At 35.6% G+C, this 18,139-nt stretch overlaps 2 protein-coding genes across 2 annotated transcripts; both read right to left on the minus strand.

Annotated features, from left to right (window-relative positions):
- Nucleotides 1–420: 420 nt before the first annotated feature.
- Nucleotides 421–6,793, minus strand: LOC109210680 (FAM10 family protein At4g22670-like). Its single transcript, XM_019374131.1, has 11 exons — nt 6,517–6,793; nt 6,345–6,396; nt 5,465–5,629; nt 5,289–5,376; nt 5,111–5,191; nt 4,957–5,021; nt 4,127–4,267; nt 3,841–3,957; nt 3,513–3,764; nt 3,251–3,308; nt 421–1,226 (listed from the first exon to the last, which is right to left on the minus strand). Exons 1-11 carry the CDS (start codon nt 6,624–6,626, stop codon nt 1,129–1,131), a joined length of 1,227 nt encoding a protein of 408 aa, XP_019229676.1. The 5' UTR covers nt 6,627–6,793; the 3' UTR covers nt 421–1,128.
- Nucleotides 6,794–14,347: 7,554 nt separating this feature from the next.
- Nucleotides 14,348–17,375, minus strand: LOC109210681 (lipid transfer-like protein VAS). The gene is made up of 3 exons (XM_019374132.1): nt 16,939–17,375; nt 16,535–16,582; nt 14,348–14,724 (listed from the first exon to the last, which is right to left on the minus strand). Exons 1-3 carry the CDS (start codon nt 17,240–17,242, stop codon nt 14,627–14,629), a joined length of 450 nt encoding a protein of 149 aa, XP_019229677.1. The 5' UTR covers nt 17,243–17,375; the 3' UTR covers nt 14,348–14,626.
- Between the last annotated feature and the right edge of the window lie 764 nt (nt 17,376–18,139).

Below are 18,139 nucleotides of genomic sequence, written 5' to 3' on the forward strand. Positions count from 1 at the left end.
ACAGTGCACTAGCTAGTAGTGCACGGTTTGAAACACGACGGATAATCGACCCGTCCCTCTATCCGTTTCCATTTAAATTACTAGGCTTTTGTCTTTTTCACCAATTTTATTATCCATTACCAACAACCATCACCACCACCTAGGCCACCCCCAACCTCAATATCAAAAGGGGGACGCTCTGAACAATCCGTATTCGTTCTTCACACGAAGTCATCAATAACACAGCCACTAGCTAGAGTCCATCGTTAAAACTCAAAAACAAATGATTTCAAATAGAAATATTACTAAACAGTAACTCCCACATTGCCCATTAAAAGTATTCCATAGGCCTCCACAACACTCTATATCCACCACCCTCCACCCCCAAACACAAAAAAGAATAACTAAAACTGAAAACTTTGCAAAAGACAATAATACATATACACATTAATACATGCATTACAATTTCTTGAGTTAAAATGGGGACCACAAGCAATGCATATAATTACAAACATAAAGTAGACCACACTGCTCTAAACAAACCCCACTAAAACCCTACATTCACACTGCTGTAGATGTATACCATCCAAATACAAACTAAATCATGCACAAGTTCTCTCATTCGGTGCTCATTTGATAACCAAGTCTTTCTCGGTACACCAGAGACCATACCGGACCAACGATGGAAGAAAAATTCTCATGCATGCTTTTCCACGAGACCACATACTAAAGCGTTCATCAAGTTTCACTCCAATACCTAGCTATTCTCCATCACTACTTGATCAAGAAGTTCCATTCCGACAGCTGACCGTTACATCAGCAACTACTGTACTAGCAACAATTACACAACTAAAGATCCATATTGAAAACATCTGAGATATTGTATAGCAAAATACCACACACCAGCATGAAAAATTGAAGTTGACCGTTAGCAACAAGTCAAGTGACTAAAGTTAGCAATTATGAGCCTATAAAAGCATATCAATTTCTTTCTATCAATAATGCACAAGATCTATTGTGAACCTAAACTTGCAGTAAACACAATCTAGAGGCATGACCCTCTGCGTACTCGATGAAACCAAGTTTACAACAAAATCACACCTCCATACCAAAATCTAGAAACTCTCACTGACAGAAGCCCAAAAACTCTCAGTTACTTCCAGCAAATTTGCTCATCATTTTCGCAATAATTGGAGCAACTTTGGGATTTGCCTGATGCTTGGCCAAATTAGCAGGGTTCTTCATCACTGCAAAATAACAACCACATCAGTAAGAGGAAACAACGATCTTGAAACACCCGGTATGTATGACATTGAAGTCTAGATGGATGCAATTGTCCACAGATATAGCAGACTGCTACAGCCAATTGATCAGCAACAAGATTCACAGACTCCGCTACTTGCTGGGAACATTACAAAATAAAATATACTAGCTCAACCGTTAATCTCCCTCTGCTGACTTGAAAATTACAAACTGATTAAAAAGCTCCTTACCTGTCTCTCCTATTTCAAAACCTTAATAAGCACAAAAACAAGCAAAGAGGTGGGGAAAATACGTTTAAGACACTGTCAGATATGCAATAAAACTCTCCGCAGAGAAATTCAATTTACTCCTTATCCATATTCTTTTTCTTGTGAGATGATTTAGAAACTAGTTTCTAACTCAGGTGCTACCAAGTGGCGTAGACACATTGAGGTAATGAAGAATCAATTTACTGGAAGCCTTTAAATTTTTTAACTAAAGCAAAATGGCAATGATATACATAAACTTCCACTGATCAGACAGGTAGTCATAAGTTGATGATAGCGTCAATTTTCCCTTAACGATAATCCAAAACAGATGATATTCAACCACAGAAACTTACAAGTATATAACGCATATGTTCTCAGATGACCTGAGACCAGTGTTATCAAAGACGAAAAGCGCAAAAAAGCTCTAATGGCCATTGGAGCTTTAAGCGCAAAGCGCAAATAAATCGTAGGCTTTAATGAAAAAAGGCGCAACGGGAGAAAAAGTAAAAATATGCATGTAATCCAAGACTAATCATTATAAGCATGAATAACAAGTTATGGAAAAAGAAATTGAAAAAAAATTCACGATAAAGTGAAATATCAATTATTTAAGGTCGCCTTTTCAGGATTACACTCATTGGCAAGAATAAGTATGCCTTAGAGCTTTGATGCTACACTAAAGTGCCCACAAAGCGAGGCAAAGCGCTCAACATGTTTGGAGCCTCGCTTTAGGGCTTAAACGCGCCTTTGACAACACTGCCTGAGACTTAGTGGTAAGTGGAAACTAGTACCAAGCAACACAAAGAATCAGCATGATAAGCCAACGATACAACCATGAACTTATGTCTGCTACATGACAAACCCATTCACCCACAGTAAATACCTGGAAGTTTGACTGCTTTGATTCGATAATTTAGGATTTAGCAATTAGAAAGCCAAAAAGAGCAGTGAGAATAGGACCTAAACTACAATCTGATACACACAACCCGATCCCCATATACAGCTCCTTGATACTAACTGGAACTCTAACTGGGACCTAAACTACAATCTGAGACACACAACCCGACCCCCATATACAACTCCTTGATACTAACTGGAACTCTAACTGTCTCTACATTTTTGTTCCTGATCGGTGAGCAAAACTTCCAGTCTCTAGCAATAAAGATGAAAAAGCGATTCTGAAGTGGAAAACGTGGATTAGGTATATCATACCATGTCATATAGTTTATACAAATGAGAAGTAACTTCACAAAAACTTCACAAACTGCTATAAAATTCTCTTTTTGAAAGGTCGACTTGTTATTTCATAAAATCCAAGACAAAGGCATTTGGCTGGCAGGGTTAAGCAGTATCGGTAGTACATAATTGTTAAAAGGGCAGCCCGGTGCAATAAGCTCCCGCATAGCGGGGTCCGGGGAAGGGCCGGACCACAAAGGTCTATTGAACGCAGCCTTACCCTGCATTTCTGCAAGAGGCTGTTTCCACGGCTCGAACCTGTAACCTCCTGGTGACATTGCAGCAACTTTACTAGTTACGCCGGTTACATAATTGTTAGTCAACCTAAAATGAAACCAATAGGTCAGAAATCTGCTTGAGCGGTACGGTAAGTCATAAAGATATGATAAATTTCATAATGATCTTCACTGCAATTGTTGGATGACTTGTCTAGAAGAACTGAAATGACTTAGTTATCTAATTAAAACCCTGTAAAAGATAAATGGAATAGCCAGGCTAAAGGGTTAGAGCCGAAAGGGAGGTACCATCTTGTAGGGCAGCCATGACATCTGGATCCTTGAATGCCGCCATTAACTCAGGGTCCTGCTCCAACCAAAAAACATAAAGAATATTTTAAGATCCCTGTTATGGACAAACTGTGACTTGAAAGCTACATATACTATAAAGCAATAAAAGATTTCTTTCTATTGAAATTAATCTTCACCTAAGTTAATAACTTTCTTTAGACATTAACGTGAAAACCATAATTTGCTTCCGAAGTAAACATACAAAAGTAGATCTACTTACATTCAGTATTTTGCTGTAGTCCATGTTACCAGGCATTCCTCCAGGCATGGCCCCAGGAAAGCCTCCCGGCATGGCCCCAGAAGAGCCTCCCGGCATGCCCCCAGGAGAGCCCCCGGGCATGGCCCCAGGAAAGCCACCGGGCATGCCCCCAGGAAACCCTCCTGGCATTCCACCAGGGAAGCCACCAGGCATGCCACCAGCTCTCCTACTTGATGAGGATTCTTCTTGCTTCTTGGCCTTCTCATAAGCAGCCTGAGATTAAACATATAAAAGAATATTAACATGCAGAAACACTGAGCAGCCAAACATAAAACCAATCAAGGTGTACCTGAGCTTCAGCCTTTCTTCGTTGTCTCTCACGCTCATTCTTTCTATCTTCTCGTTCTTTGCGCAGCCTATCATACTTCCTGCGGTGTTCTTCAATTCTATGTGCATTTGGCTCAACCTGTGACAGAGACACCACATATTCATTTGACAACAATGACTGTAGCAACTTAAGTGAAATGCAATACGACACCAAATTACAAAAACAAATAAACTAAGGAGAGGAAAAAAAAATGTGGCAATGCCACTTGACCATATAGATATTATGAGATTATATTACGGTAACCAACCTTCTTAAGCACAGCACTTATTTCCTCATCATAGTCCAGCTTTGAAGCCAAGTGAAGATCCTTAGCAGCCTCCTCCCATTTTCCCAGCATGGCACGTGCAATGCCACGTGATTTGTAACCTTTAGCAGAATCTGGGTTTATCTGCAAGAACAGTCAAGTTTATGATACATTGAACAACAAATTACAGCTCAGTGCCTCTACTTTAATCAGCATCTACAGAAATCCCAACCTGGTCCAATATATCTTTTTAACTGAAATGCGAATACTTCCGGACAGAACTAATTACATGCAAGACCCACAAAAAAAAAAAAAAAAAAAAAAAAAAGAAAAAAAGGGAGGGAGTGGGGGGGATAATTGCCCTCAATCAAAAAGCGGTCTTTCCCAAGTCATGTCATCTACTTTTCCAGTTGCTGCCCATATTTATATATGGTTCTTAAAGAAGCATTTTAAGTAGGGATGAAACAAAAATAGATGATTTTTATAATTACTATATTATGACATCTAAAACAAGGAAATGGGAATGAACACTTTGGGAAGACTATAATTTACTGTATCAGATATCAAAGATATGCATTAACTAGGAAGCATGCAAATTTTGTGTGTGTTTGCCTCCATGTCTGCCTCAAGAATGGAAGAGAATTCTAAGGGGATACACGCCCAATGAATTCTTCAGGGTACTTTCCGTATAAAAACCTCAAGAATTATCAGCCAGTCAATGCAACTACTTTTTGATAAAGCTCACTCGCTGCAATCATTGAGCGACTGTATCTTTAGAAATTGACGTATAAAGGACAGAACCAAATTCAGGCAACCAAATCTGAAATCAAGACCTCTAATGCTGCATTTGCATCTCGTATGGCAGCATTTGGCTTCTTCATCTTGATATACACACTAGCTGTGTTAGAAAAAGAAAAAAAAACTATGAGTGACTGAATAAAAATGACTATTCAATTAGAAGACAACAAAAAACCAAGTAAAGTGTACCTCTAGCAGCATACATAATTGCTGATGTAGGATTGAGGAGAACTGCCTTTGTAAGATGCTCAATTGCATCTTCTAGCTTACCTGATGAGCACAAAGACCAAAAGTAAGCGACATGATACCCACTGATTTTATGAACACACAGAACGCGTGCACACATATAGACATTGAACAGCATCACCTTCAGAAATTGCTTCCATGGCCTGGGCTTTGGACTCTTGAGAAGCATCGCGGGCTTCTTCGGTCACCTCAACAGAAGGGTCTCCCATCTAGAAAATTAACTTTAATAAGTCAAAAATAAACAAGAACCATTAAACCCAAAGTGGACAGAAAATGTTAATCCATCAGACATCAGACCTTTTGTGGCTCATCATTGTCAGGTTCCACAGTGTCACTCTCATCAAGCTCAATATCAGATTCAATTATCTCAGGCTCCTCGTCTTCTTCAACTGCCCCTTTAGCATGAGCATCGTTCTCATCATCACCCACCTCGTCATCACTCTCATCCACCACATGAGACTTCTGCATAGCAAATGATAGTTCAATAGGACAATATAAAATCCAAAGAGAGTGTTTAAGTTTCCAATTACCTGATATTTAATGAGAAACCATGATCATACTAATACAATAATAAAGGAGAAGCCTTATAAAGTGGAAACTTGCAGGTATATAGAGAAACCACAATTAAATCAGTTAATCAATCAACTACACCACAATCCCAACTGGTTGTGTACAGGATCTTCATATATTCCACTCTATTCGAGCCCATTTCACTAAAATAAAAACCATTAACTCGTCTTTCAAGGCATATCAGAAGTTCTCTAAACCACACACTTATCCTCGCCTGGACTTAACCAAGTGTAACAACATCTCAGCTTTACTCACGCTAATCGGTATCATTTATAGGGATCCTTTGCTTCCATTATAGTATTCTTAATTACTAGAGATTGTACTTTCATGTGACTTTAGGTCTAGATTGTTCGGAAATTAATTGTGGTAGGTCTCTTTGCTCGGTCATTTAGCATCCACACAGAGATTACTAAGAGCCAGAGATCTTAGGTAAACTTGGAAGTTTACTCTTTGCATATTTGAGAATGTACAAGTTAGAATATTAAATTTATACAAAATTGTTATAGTCTCTCTCAATTACTTCAACAGAAAAATAGCCTACGACAACATTATCTCAGTTTCAGCAATGAAAAGAATTTAAAAGACTCAAATAACGTTTAAAATATACCGCTTTGTAATCTCCAGTGTCGTAAGCAGACGGAGGAAGTTTACCACCGAGACTGCAAAAAAAAAAATCAAACAAATAAATACACATGAGCTAAGTGGTGATCCATTCATATGTTCATAATAAATTAATCTTTGAAAAGTTACTACTTTACAAATGGAATTAAGTAGTGTACCTTTCAATGTAGTCACGGAAGAAGGAAAGAGAAGGATTAGAGAGAATAGAAGGATTGGATTTGCACTGTTCGACGAATTGCTTCAGTTCATTCAACTTCGCCGGCTCCATTGCTCTTTGTTATTACCTTCGAATCGGATTCACAGACCCTAATTTTGCCAAAAAATTGTTTCCAGTATCGCTTGCAGAGTGGTACTGTGTTATGGTTACAGAGCTGACTGCTTTGTGACGCGAGGAATTGCAAGGGACTTGAGCTGACTAGGTCCTTCTGGTAGCTTCTATTATTGGATAAACCCTTGCTTTTATTTTTGGGCAAAATATAAATTAGTCGGTCAAAATTAAATATGTTTATTAATTTAAAAATATATTATTACGAAACTTAGCTCAAAGTAATAATATAAAACAAGAAGATAGACAACAATGAAGAGAGAAAAAGATGAGAAAAACTATTTCTTCCATGTATTCAAGTGTGTACAATGTGATGTCCAAACCCTCTATTTATAGGATGACATTGAGGTATACAAAGGGATATCATAAACATGGTATTTACTATTGAGATCATGGGGAAAGATCATGGGGAGGTTATGGAGGTGTGGGAGTAACAACTATAATGGTGAGAAGTAGTGGGAGTTATCTACATAATGGAGAAGAGTAGTGGGAGTAACTTCTTTAGGAGTTATAGACATCCACTACAAAATAATATTTCATAACACTCCCCCTTGGATGTCTATAGATAATGTGCCTCGTTAAAACCTTACTAAGAAAAAACCGTATGGGAAAAAATCTTAGTGAAGGAAAAAGAGTACACATATCTTGTAATACGCATTATTTGCTGCCTCATTAAAAACCTTGCCAGAAAAACCCAGTGGGATAAAATCTTAGCTAAGGGAAAAAGAGTACAACGCGTATTTGCCTCCACCTGATGAAAACATCACTTTATTCTTCGGAGACGACGAATTCCAAGCTTGTATAACAACTTCTCTAATATTGAGATCCGCAATGTCTTGTGAAGAAGTTTATCAAATTATCCCTTGAACAAATTTGTTGAAGAACTTTGGTGAATGTGCTTTATTTTGTCTCCTTCGATAGTCCTTCTTTCAATTGATATAAGCAAATAACATTATCTTCAGTATTATTGGAATCTTCTCTTCAAAGTCAAGTCACACGTCTGTTGTGTGTTGAGCCCATTGCTTTATCGGTTGCTTATCTTGTCATGACTTGAATAAGTATCAACAATTAACTGCCTTGTAATATGATAATATGGCAGTACTCTCACATGCAAATAGAACGTTTGAAGAACGAACTTCAGGAAAATGCCTGCATTTGCATAACCAACAATATCTTGGCAATATTTGTTAGAATAGACAAATCTACATCAAGTATTCCTTTTGAAATATAATACTAATTGTATTTCAATATCTCCACATTGAAATAAAACTATATCTTGCTAGCATATTGTTATACTCATGGTTCTAGCCAGATATATTAGTGTACCAATTGCACTAGACACAAAAATAAATCATGTACGCCATGATCGCTCTAATCTACATAAGGATCTGCCGGAGATTTATTTAATAAATTTCTTGGGAACCTTAATATGCTTCAGAACAATTTAAATCATTCAAGGATTTTCATTATATGCATATCAAATGTATTGTCAGACCAAAATCTGAAATGACTCCATTCCCCACAGGAGAACATGNCAGATTTTGGCCTAGACAATACATTTGATATGCATATAACGAAAATCCTTGAATGATTTAAATTGTTCTGAAGCATATTAAGGTTCCCAAGAAATTTATTAAATAAATCTTCGGCAGATCCTTATGTAGATTAGAGCGATCATTGCGTACATGATTTATTTTTGTGTCTAGTGCAATTGGTGCACTAATATATCTGGCTAGAACCATGAGTATAACAATATGCTAGCAAGATATAGTTTTATTCCAATGTGGAGATATTGGAATATAATTAGTATTATATTTCAAAAGGAATACTTGATGTAGATTTGTTTATTCTAACAAATATTGTCAAGATTTTGTTGGTTATGCAAATGCAGGCATTTTCCTGAAGTTCGTTCTTCAAACATTCTATTTGCATGTGAGAGTACTGCCATATTATCATTTTACAAGCAGTTAATTGTTGATACTTATTCAAGTCATGCCAAGATAAGCAACTCATAAAGCAAGGGGCTCAACACACAACAGACGTGTGACTTGGCTTTGAAGAGAAGATTCCAATAATACTAAAGATAATGTTGTTTGCTTATATAAATTGAAAGAAGGACTATCGAAGGAGACAAAATAAAGTACATTCACCAAAGTTCTTCAACAAATTTGTTCAAGTGATAATTTGACAAACTTCTTCACAAGACATTGCGGATCTCAATATTAGAGAAGTTGTTATACAAGCTTGGAATTCGTCGTCTCCAAAGAATAAAGTGATGCTTTCATCAGGGGGAGGCAAATACGCGCTGTACTCTTTTTCCCTTAGCTAAGATTTTATCCCACTGGATTTTTTCAAGCAAGGTTTTTAATGAGGCAGCAAATAATGCGTATTACAAGATATGTGTACTCTTTTTTCTTCACTAAGATTTTTTCCCACAGGGTTTTTTCTTACTAAGGTTTTAACGAGGCACATTATCTATAGACATTCAAGGGGGAGTGTTATGAAATATTTTTTGTAGTGGACGTCTATAACTCCTAAAGAAGTTACTCCCACCTATTCTTCTCCATTAAGTAGATAGCTCCCACTACTTCTCACCATTATAGTTGTAACTCTCACACCTCAATAACCTCCCCATGATCTTTCCCCATGATCTCAATAGTTAATACCATGTTTATGATATCCCTTTGTATACCTTAATGTCATCCTATAAATAGAGGGTTTGGACATCACATTGTACACTTGAATGCATCGTGTTAAGAAACTTAGCTCAAAGTAATAATAAGAAACAAGCAAATAGACAAGAATGTAGGGAGCAAGGGAGGAAAAATTCTTATTTCTTTCATGTATTCAAGTGTATACAAAGTGATGCCCAAACCCTCTGTTTATAGGATGATATAGGTAATACAAAGGGATGCCATGAACATGCTATTAACTATTGAGAACATGGGGGAAGATCATGGAGGTGTGGGAGTTACATCCATAATGGTAAGAAGTAGTGGAAGGTTAATGGAGAAGAGTAGTGGGTGTTATTTCCTTAGGAGTTATCGACATCCACCATGATCAAATATTTCATAACACTCCCCCTTGGATGTCCAAAGATAATGTGCCTCGTTAAAATCTTACCAAGAAAAAACTCTATGGGAAAAAATCTTAGTGAAGGAAAAAGAGTACACATATCTTGTAATATGCATTACTTGCTGCCTCGTTAAAAACCTTGCCAGAAAACCTAGTGGGATAAAATCTGTGCGAAGGGAAAAAGAGTGCAGCACGTGCTATACTCCCCTGACAAAAATATCACTTGATATCTCAAAGACGATAAATTCCAATCATGTATAACAACTTCTCAATTGCTGAGGTTGGCAATGCCTTATGAAGAAGTTTGCCAAATTATCACTTGAACAAATTTGTTGAACATTTGCTCCCTCCTTCTTCAAGGAGTTTTATCTTTGGAACCGATTTGTCTATTACGTTTCATGCGTTCCATAGACTATGTCCATCATGGAGTTTATTCTATTTGGAGCATTAACAGCTGAAATATAACATTTAGCTTTGGGTCAGCAAAGCGCCTGGCAATATTTTACAAATAAATTATCACTTGAACTTCAAGTTCATATTTTCTTGTACGAGGATCTAGGTGAACTCATAATAATTCATTCCATGTTTTACTTTTTCAGCTGCCTATTTTCTCCCCCTAATGCTGGGATCACCAACACATTTCCCAACCTTCTTTGGGAACCCATCTTTGTACATTGTGGTGTCACAATTAAATCATATAGCACATCCATATTTCAAGATGAAATTATTTGGTTCCTGACACCGAACCAATTGTGACGGAAAGAATTTATCATAACTTGGCTAGATGCGTACAAGTGCTGCTCTACACTAAATATTACATCTCATACCAAATTTCTTTTTGGTAATTCTGTTCTCATAACCAACGGTTTAGCTATAATTGGAGGCATACAATCTCTGCTAAACCAACTTGGATTTAAACCAGCATTATCAAGATAAATTTATATTCTGGACTCTGCTCTAATAATTTGAGCAATCAATCTTGCAAAATCCAAATTGCAAGTTGATAACAAACGCACATGTGACCATACAATAGATGCATCTATTAAAATCATATAATACTAAACGGTCCACATGGCAGGTGATTGAGCCCATACATATATATTACCTTTTATTCGTTCCAGATATCAAGGGATTCAATCCCAACCTTAACTGGTATATCATGAGAAAAAAACATCACAAGAGAATTCTTGAAGAATCTTCTATTTCTTTAATTTATGCCAATGTGAATTCTCAATCAATTTTCACATCATAATTGAACCGGGATGGTCAACCGGTCATGCCAACTAATATTTATTTCAATAAACCTCTAGTTTACTTATGACATGTGATTCTATCATCATGCTTATACATCTGTAGTACAAATAGAAGAAAAGTCGGGTAACCTTTTATATTTATCCGGTATGTTATAGTAATATGAAGATAATCAATCTTCCTTTCATTTATAGTCTCAATATGTCAACCACTTTGGCTAATACATTTGAAACTCAAAAAGTTTCTTTTGAGATTTACTACAATATCAATGTCGTGAACAATTTCATTCATCCGGGTAGTAACAAATTAGCTATTCCGGAGCTCTTAATTGATTTTGTACTACAAGATCTTTTGTCACACCATCCATATGGTGAATGTCTCCTTCACGGAGAAAATCATATCATAATAATTGTCATAGTCAAAATCATCATAAGCAAAATCATTTCTTGCTTTACTTTTGCCTTTAATAACTTTTTATAAGGCATGTCAAATTATTTTTGGCGTACCACATGTACGCGACCAATGACATATTCATGTAATCACACAGTAATATTCATTATCTCTCTTTCTCTCAAACCTCCCTTAGAGGTGAGTTGTGGTGTATATCCAATCATGCATTGCACGTCTTTATTTATTACTTTTATCACATATTGTTACATTCACCTTCAGGAATGAATCTGCATTCTCAATGCACAAGTCACATTCTCTTCAAAGAATGGAGTATATTATCGCGACGTGCTTTATAAATTTTTCATACCAATTTGATGGTAAATATTTCCTTCACCTATTGAAGGATTACTTCGAGAACCCTTATTGTTCTCCTTTTATAGTTACCATAGTGATGACAACTATTATTTCGTCGCTTCCCATGCCCTCGTATATGCATACAGTCATGAAAAATTATTCTCATTAGTCATCATTAGATCATCAATATGGTGCATTGGGACTCAAAGCCAATGTCTTACCCATATAAAGGCATGTAATGCTATAATGCATTGGGACTCGAACCCAACTCTTACCATCATGTTGCAGCAGGATTCAAACCCGATGTCTTGCTCTCGTGGTGCGTTGGGACTTGAACCCACCGTCTTACCCTCAGTTAAAAGTTTACTGGTATTTGCCCTCGAGCATTTAAAAATATACCATGTCATTGTAAATTAAGTTTCAATAATACATAAAATATTACTATTTCTTGCTTTTAGTGGTCATTTAGTTGATGCATAACTGAAGCTTTAAAAGCATTATAAAAATTAGTGGAAAAAAATCATTTATCTCTCATAACTTACATGAGTATTATATTCTGAATTATCTCATTCTGCAAAGCCTTTAATTGACAATATTTTTAACATTAATAAAAAAAATCAATACTGGAATGACTTAAGAAACTAAAAATTAGAATTTGTAATGCAATAGAATGTACTAAGATTACCGTATACAAATAATGAAAACTGGGTTTGCAGAGATACAAATTCACTCAATTTTCTAATTTGCTCCAAAGTTAAATCTCAGTAAAAATGCTAGCGAATTTCCATACCACAAGATGGAGTAGAAATTATAGGATGCAACTTACTTGAAATATTATCCATAGTACGATTAGAGATGTAGCAAATAAAGGCATAGCTTTCCGGTTCCTTATTTCAAGGGACACAATTAACAAAAGAATATTTTAACTAAACACTGCACATAAAGTTAATGCAAAGATATGAAAGAGTAAATGGGTTTAGATGGATACAAAACTTATGTCTGCATTATCATTCAAGACATCTATAATTGTACTTGATCTCAATGTCTGCTTATGATTCACCTAATCTTGACGTAGAAGATCATGAAATGAGTCATTCGTGCTGATAACGTATTACGAAACTTAGCTCAAAGTAATAATATAAAACAAGAAGATAGACAACAATGTAGAGAGAAAGAGATCAGAAAATCTATTTCTTCCATGTATTCAAGTGTGTACAATGTGATGTCCAAACCCTCTATTTATAGGATGACATTGAGGTATACAAAGGGATATCATAAACATGGTATTTACTATTGAGATCATGGGGAAAGATCATGGGGAGGTTATGGAGGTGTGGGAGTTACAACTATAATGGTGAGAAGTAGTGGGGGTTATCTACATAATGGAGAAGAGTTGTGGAAGTAACTTCTTTAGGAGTTATAGACATCCACTACAAAATAATATTTCATAACAGAATTTATATTATATATATATATTTATATTATATATATATATATATATATATATATATATATATATGTATATATGTATTCATTATTATTTTTGGGAGTGACAAAAAGTAAACAGTTCTCTTCATTTTATTTTTTCTGTTTTTATTCCCCTTCCTTTTTTTCAATAAAATCATAATTAAGAAATAGAAAGATGTTTTGAATATTCGCCATAGTAGGTCATTAAAATATAATCACTTGCTTCATGTATTAGAAAAAGTAAATAGTGACTTATGTTCTAAGAATACTTCTATAATCTTTTTCTTTAAATTCTGAAAAGTTTTGATTAGCTGAGGTACCAAGAGGTGCTTAGGATGGCATTAAGTATTAGTATGGAGTAGCATTGCACATTTGACTTTGCCTTGACTAATTTAGTTGATAGCTAGAAAATCACAGTGGAACATATGCAATTGAGCTAAAGGTTACACGATTTTTTTTTATAATCGTGTGTCCGGGCCAGCTACCTCGACTAATTTCAGGAAGAAATTAAAAAATAGTCAGATTTACAAGGAGTCAATAAAAAATAGCCACAATTTCAAAAGTAATCGGAATTTAGCCACTTTCCATGTAAAGATAAATCTAAACGAAAAGACTGTTCAAAATCCGGAAAATACTCCAGTATAATATGCTGGAATTCCAGTATATTATGATGGAACTCCAATATAATATACTGGTATTATGCTAGAAGTTCATACTCAGGTGCTCCAATCTCCAGTATATTATGCTGCAACTTTCCACGTGTTGGAGTTGCATAATATACTGGAAGTTCATAGAACGGTGCACCGATCTCCAGTATATTATGCTAGAACTTTCCGTGTTGCAGCAAAATAGTAGCTATTTTTCAATAACTTTACAAACGCTGGCTATTTTTGAATGACCAATCCGAAAACTGGCTAGCCCGTGCTGTTTTTACCTAATTTCACGGGATAACACCAGCAAATAGGCAAAGGTTATACGATATACAAATAGAATAGGGGCTAAATTAACTCTTGGAAGTTGTCCAACAAGACACAAAAATTACTTACTAATTCCAGATTTTGCGTGCCCTATATTACTTTGCCGGTGCAAGTTAAATTCTTTCCTGTACCAGAGAATAATAAAAGACAGAGAAAAAGAGGCCCTTGCTCATATTAACCTGCCACATTTCGTTTAACAAACCCCACGAATACATCAAGAACATGTAAACACAAAGTATGCAAATAGTAAGCATAAAACAATTAAATAGCTCATACATCAATTTAGTTCACCTCAGAAGACAACAGAATGCAAAACTTCAGAGTACAAGAGATAAAGGCTTGGAGTGCAATCTGCCTATTCTCTAAATAATACCGATATAAAGAAATTCATCAAGATTTCTCCAACATTAGAAGACACAATCAATGAATTTAAGCAAGCACGATAGAAGCACAAAGCATGAATAAGCTTGAGAATCCAGTCCATGCAATCCTGCTCACTCCATTTTTATTTTTTGCAGCTGGTGTGACTATAAAACAGTCAAGAGAGCAATATTGTTAGCAAGAAAACACAGCAAATTAAACATGTACCTGTTCTTGCTGATAAGTAAATTAAAACATGTACATAGACAAGTAAACCAACTCAAATCAACTTTATCTTGAATTCACATTTGACTGGGAGATCAATTCTAAACGAGGAAGAGATGGACACATATGATTTAGACATAGACACTTTGATGCTCCATTTGGCTAACCCTCCCCTCCAGTTCAGTGATTACAAATGCCTAAATAAGGTACTTGCACACGCACACACAACAAAAGGTACTTCCACACTTTATTTGTAAATTAATTGTGATCATAAGTCGAGTAGCATGACAAATTTGCCACTTTTCATTTGAGCTGCCTCAACATTCTCAGAGTACCTAGCATATAACTTCAGACAGAGTAAAACCAAAATAACTTGGCAGAAGTTGTAATAATATAGAGTAAAAGATTGTCATCCTCTATCCCCGTTCTTCTTTTCTTTGCCAGCCTTAAAAGAACCTTCAAATTGGCATGACTTAAGAGGTGGCGAACAGATGATGCAAAAGATTATTTTGGAAAGACAAAGCTGCCAAGGGGGTGGGGAAAAAAAAGAATTTTAAAAACTTAATCCTAGTTATAGCAGAAGACAAGACTATTAAGACGTATCCGAAGAAAACCAACATCCATGAGAAGCTGCTCTATATGATACCAGTGCGAATAGTTATTGGATAAGCAAGAAAACGATCAAAATCACTTGTTGGATAAGCAAGAACAAGCTTCTTAATATTGGTCAAAGTTTTGGCTGAAAATTAAGATTGAAAACCACTAAGAAGTAGGACGTACCTTCAGCTAAGTCCTCACTAACAACAACTAATGATTGTGTTCGGAGAAGCAACTCAAAAGTATTTTGCCACGGTAGGGAAACTTGAATAAAATGGAAGAACAGGAAATTTGAAAGAGAAGCGAAGAAATACTTAAATTGGTATGAATTTAGTTTTACACCAGGTGTTATTCATTTTTTGTATTTCTCCGGTTCCTCTCTAAGCCTCTAAGGAGCAAATGAAGAGAGACTTCTAAACAAGCTTGTATTTGATACATAATTTGACACCTGAGAAATCTCGTTACAGCACAGAATGAACAAAACTTGTTGAGTGCATTGATAAGTCCAACATTAACATTCTTGTTTGTCCTTTTGCAAGAGGGAACACAATATTCTGTTTTGTTTCATTTCAAAAATCATATAATGGTAAAGTTGCTGCCATGTGACCAGGAAGTCACGGGTTCGAGCCGTGGAAACAGCCTTTTGCAGAAATACAGGGTAAGGCTGCGTACGATAGACCCTTGTGGTCCGGCCCTTCCCCGGGACCCGCGCATAGCGGGAGCTTAGTGCACCGAGCTGTCCTTTTTTATATACGACAAGTTCTCAGTGAAAACTTTTTCCAGTTGGAACAAGTCAAGAAATATAACTATGCTGTCAATTTTCAAAATTGGGGGCTTTAAATTATCGAAAAAGTACAAGATATCAAGTCAACCTTTGAATTTGCAAGTCTTACTATAACTAGTGTATTAACATTTAACAATAGTAGGTCCATAAAAGCGAACAAACTAAATTTACAACTTCTTTATTAGAAAATGGATCAATGAATGATAAGTGCAAACACCTATGATTCACATTCAGTAAATTTAAAGGAGTAATGGTCAATAATTAATAAAAATCAAATCAAATTGCTGCATACTCCGAGATAGTTAATTAATTGACGAATATTAATTCGGTGGTAAACAAAGTAGAAACATTGAGCAATTAATCTCAATTACCTGGCGTTGTCCCAGAAGCAGAAGAACCTGAACTTTTTGGAGCAGCAGCTGCAGACAAATACAAAGAATCAAATCAACACTGAACCGAAAATTGGTACACAGTAACAACAACAATAGTTAAGCCCCAATTATTTACTACAGAAATTTTTACACCATTTCAAAAAATTGTTTTCTCCTATAAAAAATGAAAAGGGACAAAAAAGTGAAGAATATCAGATTTGAAGTAGTTTTAGTTCTTGATCGCAGAAAATTTCCAACTTCAAAATCAATTAATTGAATCCCAATTCAAATCACAGCTCCTTATTTTCGGAAACAAAAACGAAACAAGATCTGGGTTTTTTTTTTTAACTAAAAGGCCATTGATTTAGTACTATTAAGTGAAGAAAAATGCATAAAAATCTTACCTTTACAAGCGCTAACATCGCCGGGAATATTACAGGCCTTAGGAAGAGCAAGTGCTTGAGTAATATTAATACCAAGAGAACGCAACAACGTAGGATTTTCGTACAGGTTGCAGAGACAATCAAGATCTTTGGTCACGGCTTCTTTGAGTGGGTCACAGCAAGAAGCCGGTGGTTTGGTTGAGTTGAGGTAAGGTGCACATGGTACTAATTGAGAAGCACATGACGGTGTTTGGGCCACCGTTAGTGTGGTGGTTGCCGCCATCAGCGCCACCGTGATCAGCAAGGAGAGTTTGGAGGAAATCATGTTTTGTTTGATTTGGTTTGATTTTCACCTTCCACGTTAATGGGTAATCTTTTTCGCAATAGATGACTAGTGGTCTTGTTTGTTGTAGTTTTAGGTGGGAACTAAATGCTACATTTAAATAAGTGGTTAGATTGGCTTTAGCAGGAAAAATACCACTTTAACGCGGTACATGCTCTAAATTATAGTAATCACTTTATAAAAAAATAAAAAATGAAAGAGCAAACAAGAAAGAGAAGAGATCCAATCATATTAGAGAGTTGAGTTGTGACCTGTTATTTGACTCATAGTAATTAAACTTATTTTATTGAAGTAAACTTTTGATAAAGTTATGATCAATTTTCTCGATCATTTTTCTTGTCATGTTTACTCAAACAGTTATTTCAAATATTTGTTATTTTAGAAAAATTAGGAGAAAATTGAAAAAAATAAATTCACATCCACTATTATTCTAAATATTTAGATAAATTAATATGATGAAATTAAGAATAGTAAAGTAATTAATTAAAATCAAAGAATAGATAAAGATAATTTAATTAAACTATTTTTAATTGATGAGTCCCTTTCTTAAGAGTCGACAAACATGATATATAAAAGAGAAAGTAGAGAGTACTGTAGAAAATTAGTTGCAAACAAGTACTATAAACTATTTTGACCCGTATAAATTTTGATCCAACCCACGCATTAGCCACATTATTTCTCTGGTCTAACATTTTTAATTTATATATCTGTATAATTTTTGGTTCGTTAAGAGCTGATGTGATGTCCAGAAAATGCATTTTGTCTTCTCTCGTTTTTTACTTTTCTCCTTATTTTTTAAATTAGAGAATTAATCATATTCTAACCTATTATAGCATGTCATCTGTACAGTAATTGTTCCTTGCTGAGTTAAAGCATAAT

This window comes from Nicotiana attenuata, unplaced genomic scaffold (assembly GCF_001879085.1).
Source record: "Nicotiana attenuata strain UT unplaced genomic scaffold, NIATTr2, whole genome shotgun sequence".
Taxonomy (NCBI): Eukaryota; Viridiplantae; Streptophyta; class Magnoliopsida; order Solanales; family Solanaceae; genus Nicotiana; species Nicotiana attenuata.